This window comes from Branchiostoma floridae, chromosome 19 (assembly GCF_000003815.2).
Source record: "Branchiostoma floridae strain S238N-H82 chromosome 19, Bfl_VNyyK, whole genome shotgun sequence".
NCBI lineage: Eukaryota > Metazoa > Chordata > Leptocardii > Amphioxiformes > Branchiostomatidae > Branchiostoma > Branchiostoma floridae.
Genome location: NC_049997.1, coordinates 14,164,904 through 14,176,672, shown reverse-complemented (window position 1 = coordinate 14,176,672; position 11,769 = coordinate 14,164,904). Strand labels below are relative to the sequence as shown.

Here is an 11,769-nt window from a genome sequence, read left to right as displayed (position 1 = left end):
CCCATTTCACAGTAGTCAGTTTGAATTTCCCGCCGGAATTAAACCTGAAGCCACGATCGTGGCTTCTCGTGTCCTATGGGAAAGCCATGATAGTGGCTTCTCGTGCTGAGAGGGTTAATGTGATCCATAGCATTACCATCAACTCAAGTAAACATTTATACATGTGCGTACGTATAATAAAAACAAGAAACTAGCTCTAGGAATAAGAGTTTAGGAGAACTTGACAGCTGCCTTGAAAGGCAGTTATTGACTTGCAATAACACTTTAGTCACATATACTAGTACTGGCTACTACTATGCAAGGGAAACACCAGCAGTTTTACAGAAAGCCTGGTGACTCAAAAACCACCTACTAGCAAGGTGCTACAGATGGACAGAACAGTTATTGTAGTCTCCAAAACATCATCTTTATTACTTTATAAAAAATGATAAGTTGGCATTGATACGTACCCCAGGTGTAAGTGTAGAGATCCAGACCTGTAAACTCTGTACCACCGATTCTGGCTGACAGAGTTAACTTACAGGGGTCAAAGTTCAGAGCTGCAGTGGTCCTGAATGTGCCAACCTAAAAACAATGAATACAACAGCTTATTACTAAAAGCAAGTACAACAAGCCAAAGCCAGACTTCCAATTCTCCAGATATTTACACCACTTCTGCCATGCAGTGTATACTGCCACTCAATATACACAGAACTGCAGATGCACACTAAGAAAAACCAATAAGTAAACACACCAACTGATTTTAATAACACATGTACCTCCAATGTCATGGAGGTGATTACAAGGTGCATTAATTCAATCCTCCAAAAGTTTTGGATCAGAACTACTAGTATCTTGGAGTCTTTTTCTTTGTTATCAAATAATTTAAGAAAAAGATCTAGCAATAATTACCTTAAGGTCAAAGTCACTGCAACAGCTCATCCCCATGCAAAGGCTATCAAGTGTGCAGTCCACAGTGCTGGGCAAGGTTGGTGGCTGGAATGTGCTTGGGCAAGCTGGAACAGATCAATAGTTTATAAAATGATTAAATAAGGAAACCTTGATCATAATAGACACATTCTTTATAATAAGCAGCACACACAAAAGCTGCACTTTGCAAAGACACACATGCATGTGACATTAGGTAAAGGTACCATTTGTAAGTTATCTAAAATATGGGACATACCATCTAGCCCATGCCATGCACCACTGGTTGATGATTGGTGACTACAGCTGTGACCAGCAAAGGTGTCAGCCAATCCCAGGCCTCTCATCACGTAGTCCTGTCCAGCATTCCCTACCTGACCTCCCTGTAGGGCCAGGAAGGCATCAACTGTGTCTGGAGAAAAAAAACAGTGATTTAGAGCCATTCTTAAATCTCTCTATCTGTGTGTGTGTGTGTGTGTGTTTGTGTGTTTGTGTGTGTGTGTGCGTGTGTGTGTGTGTGTGTGTGTGTGTGTGTGTGAATGTGTGGTTTACAGCAGAACAAATCAGAGGGAATTGGCAGATACATGATCTTGTATAGATGGTAAGAGAGAGAAGGCTAAGATGGCTAGGACATGCCCTGTCGTGGGTGAGAAAAGTACAGCAAGGAAGATCCTCAAGTGGATGCCACTCGGTGTAAGAGGAAGCAAGGGAAGGCCAAGACTGACATGAAGATCAAATGTAGAAAAGACCTTGAAGCCACTGGTAGCCCCTGGTATAGAACAGAGAGAAAAGCACAACACCAACATAGGAAAGGGTGGCCTGATGTGCCTCAAAGGCATGTGAAGAATTAAGGTTCCAACTTGAAGGTACTAGTAGTTTTAGTATAACTATAAGTCTGTCAAATGTATTTCTTCAACATGTCAATTGTGATCTTATTGTACTTAGCCCGGTGTGGCAAAAATGTGCAATAAATGTCTTCATTCATTATTGTCCTTGTTGCATGGCCAACCAGTCTACCACAGGTATGTTTCCCAAATCTGTACATGCTAAGTCTTAAGGCACGAACATGCAAATTATCACCCAGTGTACCTGGAATGTCGACAGCTCCACAGTCAGTCTTGTACGGCACCTTAGTGTTGTGCATGACCGGGATGTTTGTGGCCGTACTGGTCCCACAGGACAGTCTGAAGGAGGAGCTGATCTGGAAAACATCTTCACTGTCCAGCTTCTGGATACTGTAGCTGAAGGAAAGGATTGAGCCAATGGAGATGGTCTCCGTTTCACCTGTAAGGGAGATAAAAGAAAATCAAAATTTCCTTGAGTTTCAATGGCAAGTGAATTACAAAGATCTAGGAAATCTTTGCAACTAATGATTTACAACCAGGAGTTTATAAATCGCAGACACCCGATAGGGATTAGACCTCCATAATCTCAGCACTGTGAAGTTTCACTGACTCAAAGAAGCTAAGTAGTAATTGGCTCAGAACCATGCAATTTTATGGAAAAGAGCAACTAATAATGGCACTTAATAATTGACAGATAGGCAAAGAATATTCTAATATGAAAGATAGCATGGCATCAAACCTGCACTTTTCACATTTGATGAACAAAAGGCAAAGAATTCTAAATGGTCAGACTGAGTATGAAAATACTTGAGCTAGTACATTTTTTGGGTGTCAAACATGCAATGCTCTGCCTCAAAGGCATTGCCAAAAAACTGGCATGGAAAAACTCACTGGCGGATCCAGAAATTTGCTAAGGGGGGTGCGCGCACTATGACGCGGCCGAAGGCGGCGGCCACGCAGCGCAAGCTGCGCCGGGGGAGAGCACGAGAGGGGGGTACCCCCTCTCGTTGGGGGGGTATGGGGGGCCTCCCCCAGAAAATTTTAAAGAAATAGAGGCTCTCTAGTGCATTTTAGAGCCATCTCTGAGCAAATTTGAGAAACAAATTAACACTGATATTTTGTCATGTCTGTGGCTGTCTAGTTCACGTTAGGGACATTTTTTTAGCAACTATCACTAAGGACAAACCTAACGAAGGCTAGTTCCTCCTTCTTAATATTCATAAATGACGCCACGTTACAGAAACAATATCGCAAAATTATTTGTACCTGGCTGCCGATGTGACTTGCTCCTCGAAGCGGCTCGCGCTCCTGTAAACTCGCATAGAAATCTCGTGGGGTCTGAGCGGCTTGCAGGAGACTATTTTGAAAGTGTCTTACGCATTTGAAATTACATATATTACGGACTCTTTTTGCTTCTGTGGTGGCAATTGATGACGGTTAATCGGGGAAAATGACAACAAAAACGTCAGGACGATCAATCATTGCGGCGACTGATCAGAACTGGAGTGGGGAGGGGGGTGTCGGCGCACGACGCCGATTTTCCCAAGGCGGGGTCGACCGGTCGAGTCTCTCTAGCCGATAACGGACGATAGAAATCATCAGTTTATTAAAAATAAATAACTCTCGCTGATTTTCTGGAGATCTTACAAAATTTCCACGCTCTTTTTATATTCTTAAGCGCCGGTTTTGGCTTACAGCGGCCCACGAGTTTCATGGGGAGAAATTCCCCGGGCCTTTACCATAAGTTAACGTGACTCGGAGGACCCACTAGTCATTGCAAACCGCAAGTTTCTCTAAATAATCACCAGAAATCTCCTTTCAAATAAGCGAATAAGTTTTATAACGTTGTCAATATTCTTGGCTTCCCTCAGAAGACCTCTAGTAGCCTGGGTTTATCTTACCAATTTTTTTTTTGCCAGCTGAAGGGGGAGGCGCGCGCCTGGCGCGCACCCCCCTAGATCCGCGCGTGAAACTACTAAAACTTTTACATTGAGGGCCCTTTTTCTCCATGAATTGCCTTTTGGTAATTTACCTACAGTTAGCAATTTCTTACCCATGAGATAGTCTTTACCATCAAGTTTTTAGCATCATCTAAAACTCACCCCAAGTGTACTGGTACAAGTTGAACTCAGAGGTCCATGTTCCCATCCCCACAGACAGGATGTAGGTACAGGGGTCAAAGTTCACATGGAAATTTGGCTTGACCTGTCTGATGGAGCAGAGGTCAAGGGTCATACAGCAGGTCACATGGTAGCAGCCATCACTGGCAGTACAGCCCACTCCAGTTGGGAGGGTGGGCAACAGGGCAGCTGGGCAATCTGGAAAGACAGTTTAAAAGTGTTGCCATTCAAAGTGAGTCTGTAATTTATGATATTGGTGTTTATTCATAGATGATGATGATTTGAGTTTTGAAACTTTTTGCATGCACATGAATTATGTTCTTCAATCTTGCAATTTAATTCAACAAGAAAATTATTCATACTATTAGTTAATTATTCGGAATTGTACAATCATGTACAAGATGCAATGACATTGCTTACGGTAAAAATACATGTATTATGATTAGTTTATGATATTTCTTCTGATAAATTCTATAATTTGAATTCAAAGGCGATGGCCACTGATTTGGTTAAACTTGGAAATACTAAAAGATCATTACCTATTATCACCATACATATTAATGGCCTCCTTGTGTCAATATTGACCATGGTAAAATCCTAATTGATATCAGTCCTAAAGCGTCGACTGTGGCTTAACAGTCCTATACGAGAATGACAGTGATCTCTGCCACATCACAGAGCACATCTGAGACTCAGGTCTGTTGCAGAGTTTACCAATTAAAAGGTAAAGATGACATAAAACTTACTGTTTGCCCCAGTCCACCCACTGGTGCTGCCCGTACAGTCTGTAGCTCCAGTGAACACCTGCACCACTCCCATGGCTCTGTCTGCTGCCTCCACAAACACACCTGGCAGCACAGGGGACATCACAGCAGCCTGCTTCATCTGGGTGATGGCCGTGCTCACAGATCCTGGAGGTAAAGCGATCGTTTCTTTTTAGAGATTTTTAACTGAAAAACTGAATCATAAAATTCGCCAAGATATATAGAGTCTATAAGTATATCAACATGATGTACAATGCATGCACTTATAATAAATGGATATTTCTGTACAACATATGGTATGATACACAAAAAGAAGCCAAGTCTGTAACAGATATACTAGAAATTAATATTGTATGCTCAAAAGTTGGCTGTTTATAGCAGGTTAACAAATTCCTTCCCTCATCACCTGAGATGGTACATATGGCAGTGCCCATCTCCATTTCTGTAGCCCTGGGCCACACAACTTTTGTGCAATCACTACAGCAAGTGGCTCTGCTGTGTGTATTTAACTACCATTATACTCTTTACCAAATGCTGAGTGCTAAGTAGGGAAAGCAGCATATATGCCATTTTCAAAGTCTAGGTCGGGAATCAGACGACTTAAGACCAATTGCAAGGTGAACACTTACCCCACTTGGCCCTTGCACCAGTTGGTTACTGACAAAACTAAACCCTGGCTACAATTCAAGTTTTACCCACCTGAAGTTGGCGTCCACACATCTTGTTTGTAACAGGCGGGTTGAGGAACTTTTGTTTTCTTCAAGAAGGTGGTGTTGGTGCAGTGTCCGACATCCTGGCAGTATCTCAAGGAGAAGTCGAAGACAAAGTCGTCTCCTTCCTTGCCAATTGCAAAGGTCATGTTGAAGACAGTCCCAAACTTGACGGTCTTAACTTCACCTGAATGACAGAAAAGGTAAAATTGCACATTATACATTGTCAAATATATTGCATTATCCATCAAGAATATAGAAGCTGATTTTTCAGCTTTGCAAAGTGATACACTACACAATGATATCCGTTTGTTACAAACTAGGCATACAGCCTAGTTAAAATTTATAAGAGAAAATACCACAAGATTGCTTTCATTTTATGGGAATTTATTATCACAGTGAACAGGGAAAAGAGGCATTCACAGTATTATAAGTTCAAGGTTGAGACAGCCATACCAATGCCAAAAAAAAGATAATTTTGAACCTTTCACTGCAAAAATTTCAAACAAACCACAAAACCACTGCAAATATTTCACTATCTAGAACCCACTTTCACATTTCAACTTAAGTGTATTTCATCATCATAGGGACAATTTTGATTTGCTAATACTATGCATAAAAAACACTGCAGCATCACTATCTTGTCCTGACTTACCCCAGGTATAATTCCAGGTGTTTGAAGGTAGCACGGAGTATCTGACAGTTTTTAAACCCAGCCCAATGGTCAGTTGGTAGTCGCATGGGTCGAAGTCCATCCACGTCTTTGATTCGAAGGACTCCAGGCTCAGGTCAAACTCCCTGTAACAGGTGACACCTGTGCAGGTGCTGCTGGTCACCTCACATACCACACCTGTAGCCAGCTCTGGCCAGGTCACATCAGGACAGGCTGGAATGAAATATACAGTCATATTAATTAACAGTTGTGGAATGCTAGAAGATACTAGTAGTACAGTCCAATCTGCCTAAGAAGACCACTCAGGGGAGCAATACAATCTGATCTATGTGAACAGGTGGTTGAGGTAGACAGGATTCTTAATGCCTGACGGTGTGTAAATGGGGAAAATTATCTAAAAGACTGTCAAACAGTGATGGCATTGACCATTGAGGGGGTTCTTGTACAGGTTGTCACTTGTAAAGTTTTGATAGGTATAGATGTCCAAATTCTCCTTATTTATATATAGATATTACCAACTGTCTTTAAGAGGAATTGTTATCAACTGTCTTTAAGACAGTATTTCTAATAAAAGTAGGATTTTAAACCTTAAGTCCCAACAACAACAAAATTGTGGGCAGAACAGCACCTGTCTTGATAATCGAGTTACTAAAAGAATGATCTTTTGCCTTTCCATGGATTAATCAACAACATTACACAGTGGACAGTTGCTTTTAAGCTTAAAAAAAGATAACTGTCAACTTGTAGTTTTTAGGAATCAGATCTATCGTCATTATGGGGATGGTAGCACTGAGAAGGTTTTACTACATGTAACCTTTCCCTCTTACCATCTAGTGGGACATCTATCCAACCCATGAACACGACAGAGCTGATGGGAGGCAGGTAGCTTGTGGCCAGGTCGAACACATCACTGATCCCATTGTAACTCAGGAGTCCAGAGATGGCTGTACTGGTCACCTGGGTGGCCTCAGAGATGTTCAGGGCTTCTAGATAGCCAGCAACTGACCTCGCACCATCTGTCAAGAGAAAAGCACCACAAGCTTTGTCACTGTAGTAGAGTGATATCATGGTGTATGACAGCACAGTTGGGGTCATGCTGCCCCTTACTGCTGAATACAAGACAGGGATGCGCCAGTTCCTTATGTAATGTGCTGGATACATTAACTTACAGTTCCAAACCTCAGTTCAATAGTCAAAACTCAAGGGAAACACAGGAGAAACACAACCAGGAAAAGTCTCCTACAAAGTGTATGTGTGTCCTCCCTTTTTTCCCTCAAGTCAGGGGTTTCTAATGTTTGCTTTAGAGGATACCTTAGCTCACCAATTAGAGACTGTGATTTCATTGTGTTTGTCTTGAATGTGTTTCATGGTAATCAATCACTCCTAAAAGGAGAGCATACTATATTTTAAGCAGACAGCAGGCTAGCAGGTCCTTGTGTTTTGTTGGTTGGTGTCAAAGATATTAGCTATGGGCATTGTGTATCCTTCAGTCATACATTAGAATCACAATATAAAAGTGTTCCTGTATGTGTCTGCTATATGACAGAGCTTCGCATGATAATGCAATAATGCGAAAATAAACAAAAAACATCAGTGTCACTGATGAAAGACACCAGATGGTTGTTTGAAACATCCGACCAAAATCATATCCAGTTGCTTGAGAAACTGCTTTTTGGCCTATCTTATTACCTGGATGTCTAACTTTTATCAAAAATGTAACTTGTATTTAAGTCTTAGTTTTTGAGGGGAAATGGGCACTTACCGATGAAGGCCAGAGTAGCCTGAGGATCACAGAGGAGCTGTGGGATCTTGCTGTCCTTCAGAAGTGTGTACACAGCCTCCACATCACCGTCAATGATCAGCGCTATCTCCACGGTTACAAGGAACTTCTTCTCTGCATCATTTTTCTTGATGTAGTAATAGATCTTGAATGCATCACCAATGGGAATTTCTTCTCTAGTTCCTGTTAACAAGAGATAGTACAAATTGAATAGCTGTTCTTTTAAAAAATCATACTAGAAAACGGAATGTTTGTTTATAATAATCTAAACTTGGGACATGTCAGCAATGCCTGTGACAAGAGTTATGTTTGCTGACCTGATGTCACTGGCAAACACAGATGAACTTTTAAAATTATGAACTTTGAATATTTTGAATCTTATTTTGTACCTAATTTAAAAAAGCAATGATTTAATTTTAAACAATAATAATCTTTATTGCATGTTAATCCCTGGAGGCTAAATGCACAAATGACTGCAAGCGGTCTAATGGATGAAAAGGAAAAACATCACACTAAACTTGTACAGTAATTTTAAACTAGTCTATGGAAAATGATCTAAAATATCATCATTGATAGGAAACATCATTGATAGTACTAATCATTTTAAATCAAACGACTAAAATGTCTTACCCCAGTTGTAGACAAATAACACCTTGTTGATGACCCTCTTCCCCAGTGTTAGAGACAGAGTGTAGTTACACATGTCCAGCACAGCGGAAGCCTTCAGGGTGATGTTGACCAGTTTCAGGTTGACGTCCATACAGCAGGTCAGGCCCAGACAGTTGGACTGGACGGTGCAGGTCATGTTGTTGGGCAACGTTGGGGCATTCATGTCCGTACATCCTGTAATCATAGAAAATGATAAATCAGAATAAATCCCTCTGGAAGTGAGCTTGAATAAAGTAGTTCTGCATGGGAACTATGTGGCTGCAATGTCTTTTCTGAAGATGTTGTGTGTACGGTTTGCTTGAGGCTGTCAACTACTATTACCCTCAGTATAAAACTCTCATCGCAATTGAAATTTTAACTACATTAAATGATTTAAAGTAAGAAAATTAAACAGAGTGGTGCTTGATCTTGGTGCTCAGGTACTGAAAGTGACCTCCAAGCAAATGTTTGGGGTGTTACATAATCTTTACTGTACTACTTCTACAAATGAACTCTGCCAATGTTCCTAGTGTCAAACTGCCACAGTGACTCCAGTTTAAGTTCTTGGAACAGTAACTGTGTTTCTAATTCCAGTCATTCTGAAGACGTTTATCATTTTCTTCTTAAATGTTCATTCTCTTCTGTCTTTCTGTCGAGTCCTGGCCAACTTACTGTCAAGTCCTGACCAACTAATACTGTGAAGTCCTGACCAACTTACTGTCAAGTCCTGACCAACTAATACTGTGAAGTCCTGGCCATTTTGAATTTACTGTCAAGTCCTGACCAACTAATACTGTGAAGTCCTGACCATTTTGAACTTACTGTCGAGTCCTGACCAACTTACTGTCGAGTCCTGACCAACTTACTGTCGAGTCCTGACCAACTTACTGTCGAGTCCTGACCAACTTACTGTCAAGTCCTGACCAACTAATACTGTGAAGTCCTGACCATTTTGAACTTACTGTCGAGTCCTGACCAACTTACTGTCGAGTCCTGACCAACTTACTGTCGAGTCCTGACCAACTTACTGTCGAGTCCTGACCAACTTACTGTCGAGTCCTGACCAACTTACTGTCGAGTCCTGACCAACTTACTGTCGAGTCCTGACCAACTTACTGTCGAGTCCTGACCAACTTACTGTCGAGTCCTGACCAACTTACTGTCGAGTCCTGACCAACTTACTGTCGAGTCCTGACCAACTTACTGTCGAGTCCTGACCAACTTACTGTCGAGTCCTGACCAACTTACTGTCGAGTCCTGACCAACTTACTGTCGAGTCCTGACCAACTTACTGTCGAGTCCTGACCACCCACTCTGCAGTACCACTGGTCGGGGACAGGTGCGATCCTCCACAAGGTCGTCTATCCCCAGGATCTGTAGAAGGGCGTTTTTACTGGTCTCAGCCAGAACTTGGCCCACCACATATCCCTGCTGCTCGACGTAATGCTGTAGTCCACTTACAGACACATCTGTCAAAGGAAGTATTCAGGATTAACACATATTAATTGTACATTGTATAATGATGACTTGATGTCATGATTGATATAAGATACAAGCACAATCAACCTTACAGCAGACAGCCTACGTTTTCAACTTCTGTATTTTTTCCTGTATGGATTCTAGTTTATAATCACCTTTAAATTTAAATGGTAAGAATCAGAATGATTCTCTTATACAGTATAAGCCAGTTCATTGCACAACGGATTAACGCACACTTCTGTTAACTGCACAGAATACCAAAATCCCAAACAGGTGCGGTCCAGGTAGATAACTTTGCATTATTGTACCAGCCGGATAATTGCATGAAATTCACTGACAAATTGGCCGTGCAATTAAGCGGCTTCTACTGAAACAGTTAATGTATCATTCTGATGTTTATATCAAAGTGCACCAAAATAGCCACAACCACTGTCCCCGCTATATCTATGCCAGCAGATTTAATTTAAACCTAGACTACAACAATGCCTTGCCACTAATATGACAGTGACAATACTTAGACTAAACCTTACTTGATATGGTTGCGGACAGATTGGTGTTACAGAAAGGCTGTGGGATCTCCATGTTCCTCATCAGAGGGTTGCTGTCGGAGCACCTCCCTTCGATACAGAGTGTCACATTGAAGTTCACCACAAACACTTTCTTCACATCATTCTTGGCAATGGAATAGTGCAAGTGGAAGGCATCCTCTCCCAGGATCTTTTCCTACAGATAGATAAAAAGATTTTGTTTCTGTCAGAAAAATTAAGGGACATGTACATTAGCAGTCATGGTTTCTTTGAAGGTTTCGTCATGGGCTTAACAGGAATTTTAACTTTTCATTTATTCATTTAATTATTTTCTCATTTGATTAAAAAGATTCAGAAAAAACTGTAGTTGTGCTAGTTATTAATAGATGGGTATGAAAGAATTTTAAATGTGACTTTTTATTCCATATGGATGACGTACTGTAAATGTAGAAACTTTCATGGTGGTTTTATGTTGAACTTCACTTTTCATAGTGCAATTTCGTTTAAAGAAAGTACAGAACTTTCGTAGGCACAACTGCAACAAAACTATTTTTTCCATGTGCTACAAACGCACATTTGTCTATCTTGATATCGACCAATTGTCAGTAGCTATTATAAATTTTTTTATTTTTTTATTCTAAGATTTGTTTTTTGACTAATTTTCCACCCTGCAGAGTGGTAACAAACTTTATTTCCATCACACCAAGACAAACAAAGAAACAAACCAGAAACAATATCTCTATTTTCCAGAAGGTACAGAAGTTCAATGTAAAGATTGTCATCGCACCTGCACTTTTCCCCAGGGATAGGTGAACAGGGCCAGATGATAGCTCCAGTTCCCAAGTCCAATGTTGAAGGTGTAGTTACAGAAATCCAGATTGACATAGGCCAAGGATGCGACATTGGTGTAGTTCATCAGGTTCATGTTCATGATACAGTCTATCCCCAGGCAGAAGGCGTTGACCTGGCAGCTGAAACCCTTAGGCAGCCAGTCGAAGCTGGGGGCCAGGGAACAGTTACCTGTGGAATGGTACATGATGGAAAAGGTTTCATAAACAGTTTACACTGTACCTCACTTTGAAGAGCTAATTATAATCTTGTTCCTGATATAATAGAAAACTACTGAATGAGGATATACAGGTTCTGAATTGGATTACCCCCATGAAAATCAGATTAAAGGCAATCAGCTGGTGTGCAATGTTTGTTAGTTCGTCCTTGCTTGTGTCTGCTGTTGGGCACTGCCTACCAGTACCAGGATGTAAGGCAGAAATGGTGTAATAGGATTATCGGACTTGGAGAATTGGATGTTTGGTTTGG

The 11,769-nt window shown here is 41.1% G+C and overlaps 1 protein-coding gene across 1 annotated transcript in view; it reads right to left on the bottom strand.

The window, feature by feature from the left end:
* Positions 1-11,769, bottom strand: part of LOC118406510 — a 95,951-nt gene that overhangs the window by 62,017 nt on the left and 22,165 nt on the right. Inside the window, exons 25-38 of the mRNA XM_035806571.1 lie at positions 11,240-11,472; positions 10,456-10,648; positions 9,739-9,915; positions 8,429-8,641; positions 7,781-7,981; positions 6,846-7,034; positions 6,001-6,231; positions 5,335-5,532; positions 4,618-4,782; positions 3,854-4,069; positions 1,996-2,190; positions 1,166-1,318; positions 892-995; positions 450-564 (exon numbers count right to left, since the gene is read on the bottom strand). Coding sequence (XP_035662464.1) covers positions 450-564; positions 892-995; positions 1,166-1,318; positions 1,996-2,190; positions 3,854-4,069; positions 4,618-4,782; positions 5,335-5,532; positions 6,001-6,231; positions 6,846-7,034; positions 7,781-7,981; positions 8,429-8,641; positions 9,739-9,915; positions 10,456-10,648; positions 11,240-11,472 — 2,583 coding nt within the window. The remainder of the gene's footprint in view (positions 1-449; positions 565-891; positions 996-1,165; positions 1,319-1,995; positions 2,191-3,853; positions 4,070-4,617; positions 4,783-5,334; positions 5,533-6,000; positions 6,232-6,845; positions 7,035-7,780; positions 7,982-8,428; positions 8,642-9,738; positions 9,916-10,455; positions 10,649-11,239; positions 11,473-11,769) is intronic.